This window comes from Colletes latitarsis, chromosome 1 (genome assembly GCF_051014445.1).
Source record: "Colletes latitarsis isolate SP2378_abdomen chromosome 1, iyColLati1, whole genome shotgun sequence".
In the NCBI taxonomy this organism is placed as follows: domain Eukaryota; kingdom Metazoa; phylum Arthropoda; class Insecta; order Hymenoptera; family Colletidae; genus Colletes; species Colletes latitarsis.
In genome coordinates, this window is record NC_135134.1 from 43,165,929 (window position 1) to 43,182,936 (window position 17,008).

At 32.1% G+C, this 17,008-nt stretch overlaps 2 protein-coding genes across 3 annotated transcripts; both read right to left on the minus strand.

The window, feature by feature from the left end:
* Positions 1–2,701: 2,701 nt before the first annotated feature.
* LOC143341146 (pyruvate kinase-like) lies at positions 2,702–13,764 on the minus strand. 2 transcript variants are annotated; one of them, XM_076763866.1, is made up of 8 exons: positions 13,481–13,764; positions 9,222–9,257; positions 6,295–6,639; positions 5,868–6,054; positions 4,772–5,293; positions 4,271–4,609; positions 3,995–4,151; positions 2,702–3,067 (listed from the first exon to the last, which is right to left on the minus strand). In XM_076763866.1, the coding sequence occupies exons 2-8, from the start codon at positions 9,246–9,248 to the stop codon at positions 3,055–3,057; spliced, it is 1,590 nt and encodes a 529-aa protein (XP_076619981.1). In that variant the 5' UTR covers positions 9,249–9,257; positions 13,481–13,764; the 3' UTR covers positions 2,702–3,054. The 2 variants fall into 2 exon arrangements, with proteins under 2 accessions (XP_076619981.1, XP_076619989.1); XM_076763874.1 differs by lacking the exon at positions 9,222–9,257.
* A 458-nt stretch (positions 13,765–14,222) lies between these two features.
* Positions 14,223–16,307, minus strand: LOC143341161 (ribosome biogenesis protein NOP53). The gene is made up of 3 exons (XM_076763885.1): positions 15,424–16,307; positions 14,583–15,082; positions 14,223–14,396 (listed from the first exon to the last, which is right to left on the minus strand). The coding sequence occupies exons 1-3, from the start codon at positions 16,162–16,164 to the stop codon at positions 14,306–14,308; spliced, it is 1,332 nt and encodes a 443-aa protein (XP_076620000.1). The 5' UTR covers positions 16,165–16,307; the 3' UTR covers positions 14,223–14,305.
* Positions 16,308–17,008: the final 701 nt, after the last annotated feature.

Below are 17,008 nucleotides of genomic sequence, written 5' to 3' on the forward strand. Positions count from 1 at the left end.
ACCCTTGGAGCCGCCAGGGGTACTCTGACGCGTGTTGGTTTCAAAGAACTTTCCTTTGGGTTCTTTGCCCAATTTAATTTCATTCATATTACTTCGTTGGGGTGATATTATTCCATTTATTCTGTTCTTTCAGTAATACTTCGTTGGGATGATATTTTTCCACTCATTCCAATCTTGGTTTTATACTTCGTTGGGTTGCTCGATCCATTATTTTTCATATTTAGTTTTTTTTTTCCATGTTATATTTATGTTTTTTTATTTTTCCTAGGTATTTGGTGCATTTATATTTTCTTGTACAAATATTAATTGTTACTTGAGTTTTTGTTTAGATCAATTCCGAGGGTCCTACTGGAAAACGCCAGATTCATCCGCCAATCGAGGGGTCCAGCATAGATGCGATAGTATGTAAGTGCGGTTAGATTTAAGATATTAAGATTAACGTCGAACATTTCTTTGATTGAATTAATTTAAATTAATTCTAAATTTCCTTTTTAACTTGATTAGTTCGAGCCTCGACGTTAATTTTCGGTCTCTTAGTTTATGCGCAAATTGCCAATTAATTATTCAATTTACTAGATTCTCGTTTTCAGTCATTCCCTCGTTTCCGGCTTCGGTCACAGTTGTTTCATTGAAGGAAACATGTGATCGGCCGTGTGGCTAATCCGAAAGATCAAATCGTCTTCTCTTGTTGGCTGGATTCATGGAGAATGGTACTCCACTTGAAGGTGTGGAGTATCCGTTTCCTGCGGAAACGCATACCTTCCGGTTGGAAGTCCTTGTCACAGGTACTCTCTCTATGTTAGACATCCTGAGTCGGGTCCTTTGGCTCCCGGCGGGTTGCAGTGGAGAAATGGAGACCAGTTTCAGGGGCGTGTATCCGTTCTCCTGTAGAAATCGAGTCATCAAGCGGAGTCAATTCGATCCCAAGATCTGTTGCACGGTTCAGCATCGCGTCTTGTCGCGTCTCCCACACTTTAGATTCATCCCTCTTTTAAAATCCATTTTTTAAACAAAATAATTATTTGGCATGATTCTATCTCTTTCTCTTCTATTTCTCTCTCTCTTTCCTATATTAGTTTCTAGGTCTGTAAAGGGGAGATCGATGAAACTTTGATTTGATAGATTCGATAGATTCCATCTATCTCCCTTCGGGTCTCCACTCGCAGCAACCTCCTCGTGGTGAGACCTGGTAATCGGTGTTATCCACAATGAAGAACTTCTTCATCATGGGTAACACCGAGCTAATGGCTGCGAATTTAAAACAATATAAATTTGATTTTTAATAAATTTGACGCTGTATGGAAATGTTGTCTAATACTTTTTTGTAGGTATCCATGAGCTCTACTTCCAGAAAAAATTTCAATGAGATACGTTCACTATTGTAGAAGTTATGATGGTTTGAAAATTGATAATTTTTCTGAAGGTTTTGTCACTTTACAGGGTTAAGGAACAATTTTTCGAATATTCTTAGTATTTCTACATATTCTTCACCAAAATACACGTTGTTTGCATTTTGAAACATTAAAATCCTCCAATCCGTTCAGGAGTTATAATGTTTTAAACATACAGAAATGTTCGTTTGAAATTTCATGCGTATGTTTAAAACATTATACAGGGTGTTCGGCCACCCCTGGGAAAAATTTTAATGAGAGATTCTAGAGGTCAAAATAAGACGAAAATTAAGAATACTAATTTGTTGATGGAGATTTCGTTAAAAAGTTATTAACGTTTAAATTTCCGCTCGTACTGAATTTTTTCTAGAAAGTGGGTAGGATTTCGGGGGTAGTTCTATTCACCGAAAATTATTGTAATTGACCCCCGCAACTGAAAATAATTTTTTTAGAACGATTTGAAAATTTTTTTTTTTCGTCGAAAAATTTAGGCACCTACCCCCTTGTCGATTTTTCTTAAAAATTACTTTTTCATTTTTAGGAATTTTGTTTTACCCCCTAGAGAAAAGTTGTTTAATACTTTTTTGTAGGTACCCATGAGCTCTACTTCAGAAAAAAGTTTCATTGAAATATATCCACAATTATAGAAGTTATGACTGTTTGAATATTGGACCATTTTTATGGGGTTTTTCTCATTTTGCGGTGTCAAGGACCAACTTTTCGAATATTTTTGCGATTTGTACATATTCTCCACCAAAATACGCGGCGTTTGGCTTTTTGAACATTAAAATCGTCCAATCCGTTCAGAAGTTATGGTGTTTTAAAGATTCGCATGAAATTTACGGGAAGCATTTTTGGCCTGAAATTATATTTTCGGTAAGGAATTTTTTTCTCGACAATGGTTAGGATTTCGGGGGTATGTCTAATCACCAAAAATGATGGTAATTGACCCCTGCAATCGACTATAATTTTTTTAGAACGATTTAAAACTTTTTAATTTTGTTGAAAAATTTCACACCTTCTCGAATTTTTTTCTCCAAACTGGGTAGGATTTCGGGGATATGTGTATTCATAAAAAATGATTGTTATTGACTCCCGCAACCAAAAATAATTTTTCCAAAACGATTTGAAATTTTTTAATTTAATTGTTAATAACTTTTTAACGAAGCCTTCATCAACAAATTGGTATTCTTGATTTTCGTCTTATTTTAGTCTCTAGAATCTCCCCTTAAAATTTTTCCCAGAGGTGGCCGATCACCCTGTATGCGATCTGGTATCCAGTGCTTCATTTGTGTAGGTAATAAAACTAGTTTTAACATAAAATAAATTTTTTTTATTCATCTTCATACAGAAATTACGAAATTCAGTAAATTTTCAGTATATTTTCTCAAACAATTAATTCAAACTTCAATGATTTACTGGCCCAAGTAAGTATTACACTTTACCATATATGTAAATACATATATTTGTGTGTATTGTATGTATATAGCTAGGTACTTTGTAGGGGTAATAATATAATACTGTAACTACTGGCATCTTCATGTTTGTAATGTTTCAATAAATTTACTAAGCTCATCATACATATAAGTTACATACATACTGAACTTTCAACATCTACAATCACTGAATTCTTTTTCTTCTTCAGAAATCAGCCAATGCATTTTTAGTCAACATTTCTGAAAATATGAGAAAACCATTAATATTTAGGGTGGAATTTACCTATAAGGAGGATCAGTTTTTGTGGTATATGCAGAAAAAAAAAGTGATTCTTTATGAAAAAATGAATTACAGAAACAGAAAACTTGTTGAATCTACATGCAAATAACTGAAAGTCACAAGGAGAAATCTCAAAGATCTGGATGGAGATGTTAAAGATCGGGATCGGGAAGAATTCGAGATCACACAATTCGTCACTTTTTAGCATTGATGATTATGTGACACTTAGCGTGTAGTGGCGGTACTACCTAGTGATTTTAAAAACGAGACACCAAGTATAATTATTGTATATACATTAAGTGAGCATATATTAATTGCCGCTAGCGATATCGATAAGCACAATTCCGACACTGCAGAGTTGAAACAAACGAGCAATGGGCGCCATGGCGCCAAGCCAAGTTATTGCGCACTCGCTTTCAATGGATATTTTCTCAGCTTGTGCGAATTGAAAACCGTTTCACATAAATGTAACTAATACAAAATTAAGATCAACTTATATAACAAACATATTCAATGACAAAATATAAAAGTATAAATGTTATTTACAAATCAACAAGATACCATTCCCTTGTTTAGTAAGAGTGGTTAAGGAAAAAGCTAATTAAAATCAAACTTATACTGTCCTAACAAAGAATTAAGCGATTAAATGTTAATTATAGTTAGCATACAATTAGGCATTGTTTTCTTCCTTTCGTTAACCTAATTAAAAAAAGAAAGAACAACACAATCAACTTATATTATTACGAAACATTTACAAAGCAAAACAATAAATAACATTATATTGTGGATGTTAAATGCATGAAAATTATAAAATATCTTCGTAAGAATCTGTTCCACTACGTATAGTACATGCATCTTCATCTTGAGGAACTTCTATATCTACATACATAATACGAAGCGTATTCGTAAATCCTGAGCCTTGTTTCCATCCAGTGACAACTACGACTGGATCTCCAGCTTTAACGAAACCACGATCTTTGCCGAAGTTCAATCCAAACTGAACACGTACATCAACATCTTTCACCCAATCAGACAATGGCGCACCTGCAAATAATAATTACCTGTACATGGTAATTTCGCGTATTTTTCGCACATAGTAAAAATACTTGTCACTAGGTGAATACTTTTTCCATATATTTATCTCTCGTAATAATATTCATTACCTTCATAAAATAATGGTAAAATCCCACGGTAAAGATGTGCTTGTCTTGCAACTTGATGGAATCTAGTTACCGCAATAATCGGACAGCGAGGTCTATATTTAGCAATTAAATGTGCAGAGCGACCAGAGGTCGTAATTACTATAATAGCACTAGCTAAACATTTCATAGATTCTGCTACAGCAGCAATTGCGACAGTATGCGTGGCATCAATTGGCGGCACAGCTTTGCTTGAAAGATCATGGAATATCTGTGTTTGCCAAATGGCTGCTTCTGCTTCCTTACAGATATTAGCCATTGTACGCACACATTCCAAAGGATAATCTCCCTTAGCAGTTTCACCTGAACATTTTACAATTGTTATATAAATAATGCTATTTAATCTTTTAGATAAAAAATTCATAGTCCGAAAATATAAATATTTTTGTTTCGTACGAAATTTCTTCTGCAACTTGTTATATACTTAAAATACAGGAACACATACGTGCAATATAATATCAGTACCTGATAACATAACACAGTCTGCACCGTCGAGAATAGCGTTTGCTACATCTGATGTTTCGGCTCGAGTTGCCCGTGGCTTTTTCACCATAGATTCAAGCATCTGTGTAGCACAGATCACAGGTTTGCCAACTTTATTACATCCAGAAATCATACATTTCTGTGCCAAGAACACTTTTTCTGGTGGTATTTCAATACCAAGATCACCACGAGCCACCATAATACCATCGGAAGCATCAATAATTTCATTGAGATTTGTCATGCCTTGCTGATTTTCAATTTTTGATATTACTTTAATATTCTTGCCCTTCTCGCCAAGAATTGCCCGAATTTCACTCAAAGCAGCAGCATTTCTGATAAACGAAGCGAAAATCATATCTACTTCTTGGTCAACTCCAAATTGTAGATCAGATTTATCTTTCTCAGAAACAGCTGGTAGATCTACTGGTACACCAGGCAAATTAACACCTTTGCGAGAACCTAGCATACCGCCATTTTCGACCGTCGTTGTAATTCCATCAGGAGCTAACGAATATAAAGATTAAAAATTAGATAAATTTAGTATAAAAATATTAATAACAATAATAATAACAACAAGCTCTCTACGCGATCTTTCACTCTGCCATCCCTGCATGTACGTTCTTCAGTCTCCGAAGAGTTTACAATATATGGTTTCATAAAATTGGCCGCCGCCGTCGATGTAATACGCGGTTCCTGACCATCCTCTATTCTATAACTTCATATCGGTTATTTTTCTATATTTTTAAAATTTTATATGGACCAAAAAGTTTCGCTTACAATTTCGATCTAAGGTCGAACTGTGTTTTCTTAATTACAATAAGGTCGCCTTCATTATACGGCATAGCCTCTCTACATTTTTTATTGTAACCATGTCGATTTTCCTCTTGTATTTTTATTAAATTCTCTTGGACGATTAAAAAATTGTATGTAATACAAATTTATTATCTACCCCATTAATTACTGCACTTGTTACCACTTATATTACACCAGTTTTTTTAAATAAACCAAACATCGACATCAGCTGATTTATTTTGCTGTTTTAATTTATAGAGAATATAAAAATATTTATAATACATACAGACTGCAGTAACGATGAGAGAAATTAAACCATCATCAACGAAGACACGGTTCCCAACCTTCAGCACTTTGGAAATGTTTTCGTAATCCACAAAAACTGCGTTGACGTTACCTTTTTCCAAGAGCGATTTGTCAGTAGACAATTTGAAACTCTGACCTTTGACTAATTCAACTTCAGCTGATCCGCCCTAGTAAAATAACAAGCCTTTAAATATTACATTTATCTTAGTAAAAAAGAAATATTAAAATATACGTATAAGAACTCGGTTTTAATGCATCGCCATGTCAACAGAATAATTTCCAATAATTTATTTCACCAATTTTACCTTGTTAGACTTCAAGATAAAAAAAACTTGTGCAAGACATTATAACAAGCAACGCGTTAATACAAATTATTTTTCAAACGAATCCTATCTTTTGTTACCTACCCCTTCTAAAAGTCCAGTACGAATTTCAGGACCCTTAGTGTCGAGAGCAATCGCCACAGGAACGTTAATTTTGGAACGAGCGGTGAGATTTTTCTGCGCTTGTCTTACGTTAGCGATTGTCTCGGCGTGATACTCGTGCGATCCATGAGAGAAGTTCAATCGTGCAATATTCATACCCGTTTCAATCATCTTTTCAAGGGTTTCAACCGATCTCGAAGCCGGTCCGATTGTGCAAATTATCCCCGAAAGTCGAACGAAAGACGCACGATTTTCGATATCCAGAGCACACATGTGGTCTAACTGACTTTGAGCATACATAGCCAGGGTGTTCGGCTTTCCAGACATCTACAAAACACATAATAATCATGTAAAATTTGTATACAAACTATTTTAATTCTTTAGAACAATCATTAACACGATGACTGCCATACCACTTTTCCACGTTTTAACAAGTTCTCGACATTTGTTCAAATCAGTGTGAAACATAGAAATACTTGATAATTCAATGGTGTATTAGTTTTTTTTCGACATCACCAGTGATCACCATGGCAGTCAACATGTTAAGCAAACTAATCTGAAAGCGTCTTGATATTGATGTGTAATTCAACCGAAAAAAATATACAGGATGTTCGACCACCTCTGGGAAAAATTTTAATGGGAGATTCTTGAGGCCAAAATAAGACGAAAATCAAGAATATCAATTTCTTAATTGAGGCTTCGTCAAAAAGTAATTAAAAAATTAAATTATAAAATTTCAATCATTCTAAAAAAATTATTTTTGGTTGCAGGGGTCAATTACAATCATTTTTTGTGAATAGATATACCCCCGAATTCCTATCCACTTTCGAGAAAAAATTCTTTACCGAAAATATACTATGTGGCCAGAAATGTTTCTCCGAAATTTCATGCATCTGTTCAAAACATGATAACTTCCGGACGGATTGAAGGATTTTAATGATTCAAAATTCAAACAATGCGTATTATTGGAGCTCTAGAGCCCTAGAAAAATAGGCCGAAAAAATATGTTGGATGTAAGGTCTACTTGTGTACCTCGTCTGTGGTGAGAACTATTATCGCGCGCACGCAGCATTCTACAGGCGTAACTTTAAATGTTAATAACTTTTAACGAAGCCTCAATCAACAAATTGATATTCGTGATTTTCGTCTTATTTTGGTCTCTAGAATTTCCCATTAAAATTTTTCTTAGAGGTGGCCGAACACCCTATATATGAAAAAATTAATAAGCAAGTACTAAAAGTCTATAAAAAGTCAAATCTACACAAATATAGAGCTAAACTATTATAAAAAAATCATCTATACTTAAGCAAAATCAATTACATTGTCAAGGTCACGTACTACCAGCAATTAACTCTGGTTCATCTCAACCTTCTGTTTGAAAGATAAAACATGCAAAAAAACTCACATGCATTCTCTCCTGAACAGAATAACGAGTTGAAATGGTAACTAGCACGCTTACCTGATATGATTTAGAGTCAGACACGTGACCTTGACAGGAAAATGCTATATTAATTTTAGTTTCACTGTACGTGAATCTTTAAATCCAGGCTTATAAGAATGTGAGATCAGCATTCTCTGCTGTATTTAAACATACAGGGTGTTCGTTTGGAAAGTTACAGTAGAAATATTTTGAAAACAGTATTCAATACAAACGTTTCTCAGTTTCAAGGGAGAAATACAGCTATTTGTTAAATGTTTTTAAAATTATTTGATGGTTGAACTTTACAGAAAAGGAAAAACTTTTATGTGTTACTTTCCATAACTTTGATCCATTATCTTTCTAAAAATGGTATGAATGCATTGTTGGGATTCAGCAAACTAAATTGAAACTAAACATAACATTAATCAGGCTACCTTTAATTCGCCTAATATATGTAATATTAATACAATGACTGCTCATAATTAAAATGTTTCATGATTCAATAATTTAATTATTATTTTTTGTTATACATTAAATTAAAATTACATTTCCGGTTCAAATTGGTAAAGAGAGTTTTAGAATATTCCAGTGGATTGGTAGAATTCTAAAAAAATACAACATCAAAAACTGTATCAATATTTTATATACACTGCTGTTTATAAGTATTAGACACTTGGTCGAAATGTTGTTAACCTTTGGATTGTTATAACTCCATTAAAAGAAGTTGTTCAATCATTTTTCTGAAGTTACTTTCAAGGTTGAACCTTTTACTTTCACAATCCTAAGTTGAATTTCCTTGATGATTTTTTTACACCAGGGAGCAAATGGGAAAACAAAGATAATTTTATTGAAAAAAATGTTTCAAATTCAAACAGCCTTCAAAAATTTTTTAATTTTATACACTTTACAACATCAGTACAACATTTTTGTTTTGGTGTTGCATTAATAAGCGAGCAATGACCTTAAATCAATATTTCTTGGATAGACAATTTCTTAGATACAATTAAAAATCTGTAGATTTCAATAGTTCTAATCTTTTTTATATGAACTACATATTAATGAAAACTACTTATATAAATACACTCTAATACAAATGTTATTTTGTCATATTTTGTGAATACTAATAATCACTATTTACAAACATGTGGTATGATCACAGCAATTTGAAACCATTTTTAAAATTGCATTAACAATTTATACTAAAAACAACTCAAACTTCATAAAAACATAACAGCAAGCGAAATAATATCATTGCAAACTAATATACACGTTGCAGTACTGCTTCTCTTCTTGCAATCCAATTGAGATCAGATTTTACAAAGAAATGTTTGGGCAACAAATGGGTTTTAATAACACAGCTGTTGACCACTTGAGTCAAGAGTTGCTTGAATAGAAAAAACATAAAGAGCAGTGGGTGCAAACTGCTGCTAATGTAGATTGATGCAAGAAGCGAGGCTGTGCTGTATAATTAATTGGTGAGGTAAAATACCTTATCGTCTGCTGTAATCCAGACCATTTTTGCAGGCTGCGCAAATAAATAGGAGACAGGAATTAGTGACAATACTGTTTTGACGACACCTTGTCTACATCTGACTGCATTTGTTGGTGCACATGGTGCACACTGCTTATTGGGTAAACAATGCAAATTTCGCAACGAACAGAAGTAGAAAGGGAAATTGAATACGTCCGACGAATGTACTAGATGATGGCGATGCCAATACATACAGCAAGTGTACCAAAATTTAAGAGTCTGCATTCTATTTCAAATTATTTATTGAAATAAAACAGACCGAGCAGATCCATTTAAATAGCATTTAAATTTCGTTGATTTATGCGCAACACTAAAAAATGTATGATAGTTACGAAATTGATTACTATACGTTAATTTATCCCTCCGGCAGGCGCCCTTTTCATTGTAAAACGAGCGCCTTTTTTTGTACTCTGTACACGCGGCGTTGATATTATGAAATTCTTATTTTTTAGCCAAATAGATAGAAAACCCTTCAAACGAGGAACAGAAAAAGATTCGAAATCGATCCGATCACGGGGAAAAACATTTTTGGAGAAGGACTAAGATGCGAAATTAAGTTGTGTACTCTGTACACGGGCGTGCCCGCTGGAGGGTTAAATTAATTTTAGCCAGATAAGAATTGTGACGAGCACATCATTTGTATCGTTACATTGTCTCAAACTCCTATTTTGATGAAATTACGAGAGCTAGTTCTCAAAAAAATAATTAATATGTTCTTTTTTTTATCTGCAATCGTCCATATTAAAGGGGTTAGGAAAACAGCCCCTAAAGATGAAATTTCTTGCACGCGTACAAAACGATGCTTTCCATTGTTTCAGTGCCAATGAGTCTAATGCAAAACGCAGTCGCATATAGGAAATTCCATCTTTTAAAGTTCAGGGTCGAAAACATATTTTAGGACAAAAATTTTCTTTTTTTAAACATACATTTTCGAGTATGAAATTCAACGATAAATAAAATCCCACTTTTAGAAACATAGGATTTATATGACATATTGCTTTCGACTAATTCAGATCGTAAGACCTTCGGTCAAATGCAAATGGGGTAAGAACCCTGTAGGATTTTTAAGTGTTTGAAACAGAAGATTTCTTTGTGTAAAGTATGTGGTAGTTCTGGAAAGAGCTAATGACTAATTAACATTGCAGTTTTCCCTCAGCTTTTTAAGAAACCTGTGGATATTTTTAAGAATTTTAATTGATTTCTACAGTCAAGATGAGGAAAGTGTAAGGCAAACTACCCTACTCCATTTACAACAGTATTCAGAAATGTATAAATATATGCGATTTTTGTGTTGTATACTATCTCTGTTGCATCAGTCACTCTGTTACGGTCAGAGGTCGTGACCGAAACAATGACCGCAATTCTCGACTGGCTACATATCTCTCAATAACTTCCAAATTTCTAAAACGTTTTAACTGTAACCCTAACCGAAATAACCGAAAATTTGAGAGGAGTATTAAGAGGTTGAAACCCTCAAATTCGACCCTTCCGAAACGACGGGAAGATACGTTGTTTCTGTCAATCACATTGTCATGCTAGTCCCAAATGGCGTCAATATAGAGAAAAGATTTTGTTTTTTATAGCCTAAATTATGTATTATTTACTTAAATACTTTACTTAATACTTTATGTATTAATTATCACAATGAATCAATGGAAAACAAGAAATATCATGAAAGTAGAAACAAAGTAAACACGGGTAACTTTTCGTAGTATGAAACTTCGAATATGATTTTACGCTCATATTAAGACTACGTTGAATATTTGCCTATAATTTTGGTAATAAAGCATTTACAAGCAAACTTCATATAACTTTTTAAATGCCTCGTACCATACGTGCGTCCATGACGCCACGTCAATATTTTTGCTCTCTAGTGTAGGTACTATCCGTCGATGAGAAGTTGGCGAACTACCCCCAAATTAAACAGCACAGAGAACGGGGGAGAAATTCGCTCGCACCGCCTAATCCCTTCCAGAAAGATACACTTCATAGCCACACGCATATTAGTATGTAATTATAAGTATTACAGATTTCTCCTTATTACGAGTGACGATCTCGCACCTAATGCGAGTTAATATCCTAAACCTACGTCTACGCCATTGTCGTTTGTTATTACTTTGTCTTACTCTATTCCGATACATTATGTTTGCGTGATTCGTCACGTGATAGGATTGTAAATGTGATCGACTCATAAGGGGAGGTCACGACCTGTCAACCTCGGATTTGGATCAAATTTGGCAGAGTTGTAGGGGTTGATGTCCAAACATAATCTGTGAAACATTAGATGTTTATGACTAGCCATTTTTGAAAAAAATGGCTTTAAAGTTCAAAATTTCGAAGTCGTCGGATCGAATACGTTTTTTTTTTTTAAATTTTAGGTCTTGGCGAGAAGAACACAAAAGTCACATAAGGAACATAAACATCTAATATTTCACATATTTCAATAGTGACAATACAACAGTCAATTCCAGTACTAGCCATGTTGAACAAGAAACAGTAAATCTGCCAAAGTCTGATTTTTCATTTGATAGAAAGACTATACAGCATTTGTGTGTCTTTGTCTATTCAATGAAAAATCAGACTCTTTCTCTCGCTGTTTTACTGTCCATCTACAGCCAATTTGGCTGGCTCACCATCTTCTCATCATTAAATAGTACATATAATACATCAATAAAATAATTTAAATGTTCTAATTAATATATAAATATCATCTGACATTTTTTTTGTATAATATGAATATGAGTGATTATAGTTAAATATCCAATGCTGATAAGAACAATATGTATTATTAATATAGATAGTAAAATAAAAAACAAAATAAAATTATAGAATGCAATCTATTTAAAACAGTTCAAATCTTCTAGATACATTACACACAATGATATTCAGAAGCTTGATAGCTAGATAACTTGCATTTAATGTTACTATATATTGCTTAAAATTTGTATAAATAACATAAAACTACATTTTTGGTAAAATTTTAATAGAACTAAGAAATTGTTCTATAACAAATTATGTGCATCTAAATTATATAAAATATCTATACATATATTATGCATGGTATAGTTCCAATAGAAATGAAAATATTGAAATGTATTTTAGAAGATGAATAATAAATCCAAGTAAAATAAAATTTTGTAACACACTGATCATTAATTATAATCGAGTTATGATAATCTAAAGACAATATATTTGGTTTATGTGTATTTTAAAGAAAAATTAGGATTCAAAAGGAAAACAATTTCTTGTATGAGATTCTATTAGATATATGTATAAGTGAATATTATTTAAGGAATGTCTATATTTTAATGAGAATAAACTGTATTAATTGTTTATCGCTAAATGAAAAGTACTATCATACTAAAAATTATAAATAAGAGAAAAACAAGTATTGTTCAACAGAGAATGTAAATTATAATTCTTGAAACATAAAGAAAATGAGGGTTGTGCATATACTAATAGTTGTCAATAAAGAATGTTCAATTAAGTTTTAGGTTAACATTGGTTAGTTAAAATTTCAAGATCTCTATTTTATTTTGTTATATATTTTCATACTAATGAAGATTTTACAGTATAATTTAAAGAAAATAAATATTTTTAAACATTATTATTTTCTCCTTATAGCCTTTATTATTAACCATTTTTATTTTCTTAAGATGTAGAATCATTTCTAAGATGTTCAAAATATTATAGACTATTAATACATAACATTTTAATATCAACTGTTTAACTTTCATTAAAAATGCGTAAGATGACAAAAAGAAAAATTAAATTATTTGATAGGATCAAATCGAATTGAATAAAATTCGTAGAAAATAATTATTTCCACATACTATTGAAATGTAAACGAAACAAATAAAAAATAAAGTAGAAAAATCTGGTTTTAAACGTAATACTAAACTTTTGGTAGCATTTGCAAGCAAATGTAGTAGTTCAAGGTTAAACTTATCTTCATTAAATATTCAGTAAATGTTAAATATGAATATATATATATACATACATCCATAAAAATATTCACAATTTCATACTGTAAAATTATACATAATAAAAGTTAAATAAAAACAGTAACAATTAAGAAAGTACATAGAAATGAAAAATTCTGAACACATGATAAATACCAATGATGAAGGACATTTTAAACAGTATAAGTCCTTACAATTACGGTTATTAACACAAATTAAAAGGTAAAAACTATGTAATCTATATATATTATTTACCTTGTCAAATTGTTTAAACCAAGCACAAGTTTAATAAAACGGAAATTAGTGAGCTATTCGGAAATTGGTCAAAAACCACGTTCTCTACTCCACTGCTAGTAGGAAACTGATGTTTTAAGGACACGAAAGGTCACTTCTTCCGAGTGTTATTTATCTTTTGGTTGATTTTCAATGCAAGAAACATGTTCGACACTTGAGAACATATAATCGATAGTTAATCTCATCTTTATGAAAGTTGTATAGCTGTATGTAGATTTTTATGTAATCTATGTATAATAATTCGTAATTTGATTAGTTAGCAACTTTTATTAAACATGTTACCGTTACTACAGTCCGTTCAACTTAAAGATACAGTGGGTATAAACAGTAGTGCCACTATTTGAATAGTTGGTCCACTTCACGACGTGAAATCCACGTCGGCTCCATTAATTTCGCGTCTTCGATATAGCCATGTTGGCTGTAATTGCGGAAATAGTACTAACTATAAAGGCTCGATACGAAACACTAATTTTATGGGATAAGATTTGACTAAGAAACTAATAGTGGCATATTTTTAAAGGAATTATAAATTCTATTGTACATTTGAAGTTTTTTATTGTTTTGAACGGGAACTATTTGATTATCTTGTTTCTTTGATATTGAAAGTATGTACCCTAAAATACTTCAGTATTGCCTAAAACTACTTTTTGACATTCACACCTCATCCTGTATGTTCTGGAATAATATTTTTTGTACTTAATAATTTTTATACAAATATGTATTTTCATACATTATATGTGGATAGGATTACTATTTATTTATTCCATGTACAATACTTAATGAAAATTATTCTTTTGTATTTATTGATTTCAAATTGATTGCATCAATTTTGTGATCTGGTTTTATAAATCGTTTCACTTTAGCTTTGTCTCGTGTTCTGGAATAAAAATTTGTATTAATTAAATGTATAGTTATATACATAAAATTTGTGTAATTATGATTTATCTATATTATATTAGTCATACAAAAATTATAAATACTAAAATTACATTTTGTAATTTAGTAAATATTTACATATAGTTAATGACCCAAAAAGAACAATAAAAATTACTATTATACTTACAATTTAATACTAGAAGGAGCAACAATATTCCTTTGTTGAAGAGACTTGAACCTGTCTTTCAATAAATTGCCAACTGGATTAGAATTTCGTAATTTTCCAGTTAATTCTTCTGTTAATTTGAAAACAGGTTCTAATGGTTCAAATTTAACTTTACTAAGAGTTTTAGTACCCATTGCTTTCAGTGCTTTTTTTTTTAACCTCTTTACTTTAGCAATCTTTGCTTTTCTTTCTTCAGCAATCAATTGTCTGTCTAATAATTTTAATTTATAAATGTCAGAGATTTTTTTCTTCTCCACTTTCTCTCTGAGCATCTTTTGAGCTAACTTCTTTTGTTCCTTTTGTTTACGCCTTTGTACATGTGTCTTTTTCAGGTTTTGGACTGGTGGATTTATAGATTTTACTTCTAAATCATCATTTTCGATAGAATCTTCAGTTTCTTCAGGTTTGAGACCTTCTGATAATTCTTTTATTAAGTTCTTATGTTTTTCTTCAGGTGAAACCTGAAACAAAATGATTTAATAAATAATATAACAGCACATTTAATTTTTAATATGTTTATGTTTATAGATTAAAGAAGGTGAATTGTATAAAACCAGAACTTAAAATATGCTGAACATTGCAACATGATAAATATTTTATGATTTATCTTGGTTCTCAATCAGAACTTTTAAGTTGCATTGTTTCTGAATTTAAAAAAAGTAGATATGATTTAAAAGTACCTTTGGTAATTTTGAAATTCAGAAAACTGTCAACATTTCTCATATTACAAAAAAAAAAAAAAAAAAAAAAAAAATATTTTAGATTATAAATAAGTCATTATACAAATATAAAAACAAAGTACCTTTTTAAACATCTTTGTAGTAACTCTTTCCAAATGTTTTTCTTCTTTCATTAATTTCATTTCTTCCTCTGCAATTTTTTGCAGTAAGTTTTGATGATCTTCAAACGAAGGATTGTATGATGTTCCTGGATGTGGTGCCTCAATTATTGGTATTGCAGAATGTTTCTTATGCAACGAAGTAGGCAATTTCTTCTTCTTCATCCCAAAATGAGACAGTATATGTTTTATGGTAGTCGAAGACAACCAATTGGTGTCAATTTCATTTCCAAATTTTTCTTTCCACACATCTTTGTTAAACTCACCTCTTTTCGGTTTGTTTAATTTTCGTATTTCTGCGATTCTCCTATTTTTTAAACGTAATTTTTCTTTCAATTTTAAAATTCCTTGGGATTTTTCAATAGCTTCTTTCCGTAAAAGAAGAGCATTTTTTCTTTCATTTTTCGTTTTTACACGATTTCTTTTTACTATTGGATCCGGAACTAACGTATGAGGTTTTAAAATATTGAAACATCGTGGTTCTTTCAACCGTAATAATTCACGTCGTGATTTTTTTGAAAGAATTTCAGGTTTTGTAGAAATTTCGAATAAATCAGAATCTTTACGAGTAGAAAAAGAACCTAATCTCTCTTCTAATCGAGAATTCTCCAAGAATTTGTCAACATCTCTGATATCCACATGTTTACGCCATGATATCTTCTTCTTTTTAGACACTTTTCGTTTTTTGGTCTTACTTTCGACCATTTTCCTTTAATTAGTAATACAATATCACTTACACTACTTTTACGTTTTTGAGAATTTAAATTGTACAAAGTTTGTAGTGACACATTAGGAGGTTATCTCTAGACACGTGCATGCATTTAAGTAGTGCTTCGCTGACTTGAAGTTCCGCGGGACGGCAAAGGCTGTGTGGCTAGATCGGGTATAATTGAATGCATCGAAATCGACAATAGTAACGACGAACTTCCTTAGCGTCTACGGAGTGGTGGGGAAAGCCGACATATCTTACCGCACGAGCCACATGTTACGCCAGGTGAGCACTTCATGCATCTTCGAGAAATCGATAAAGGACGTGAACGGGAGCCTTTCCTTCTTGCTCTTGAACAGCTGAAGTTCGTCCTCGCGTCAATGGCATACAATTTTGAATCTCGACTGCCCAGGCATTTTTACGTTTCGAGCTATATGTATAGGCACATACATATAAGCAAAGTCCATAATAAATGAAAAATTGACACGTAAACACACGTTTTAAGACCGCTGTGGTTGAGTCGTCGTTGCATAGCAAAGTGAGATGATGACAATGTCTGGTATGACCTTACACATCGCGTTCAGGGGGAATTTGGTATCTTTTTCCCCCAGGATGGGCTTAGTTCACATCTGCGGTTTCCAGAGTCACCCTATAGTGCTCGAGGTAGGGTATAAAATGATATGCTTAATAAAATTTTAAGTAGTTTATCTAACAACTCTTTATTTGAAAAAATCACAGTTATTGTCAGTTCATGACGCATATGTTACGTGAAATATTTAATATACCTGATCATTTTTATAACTATTTAATATAGCCTTTATATAGCTAAGTTAACTTAAC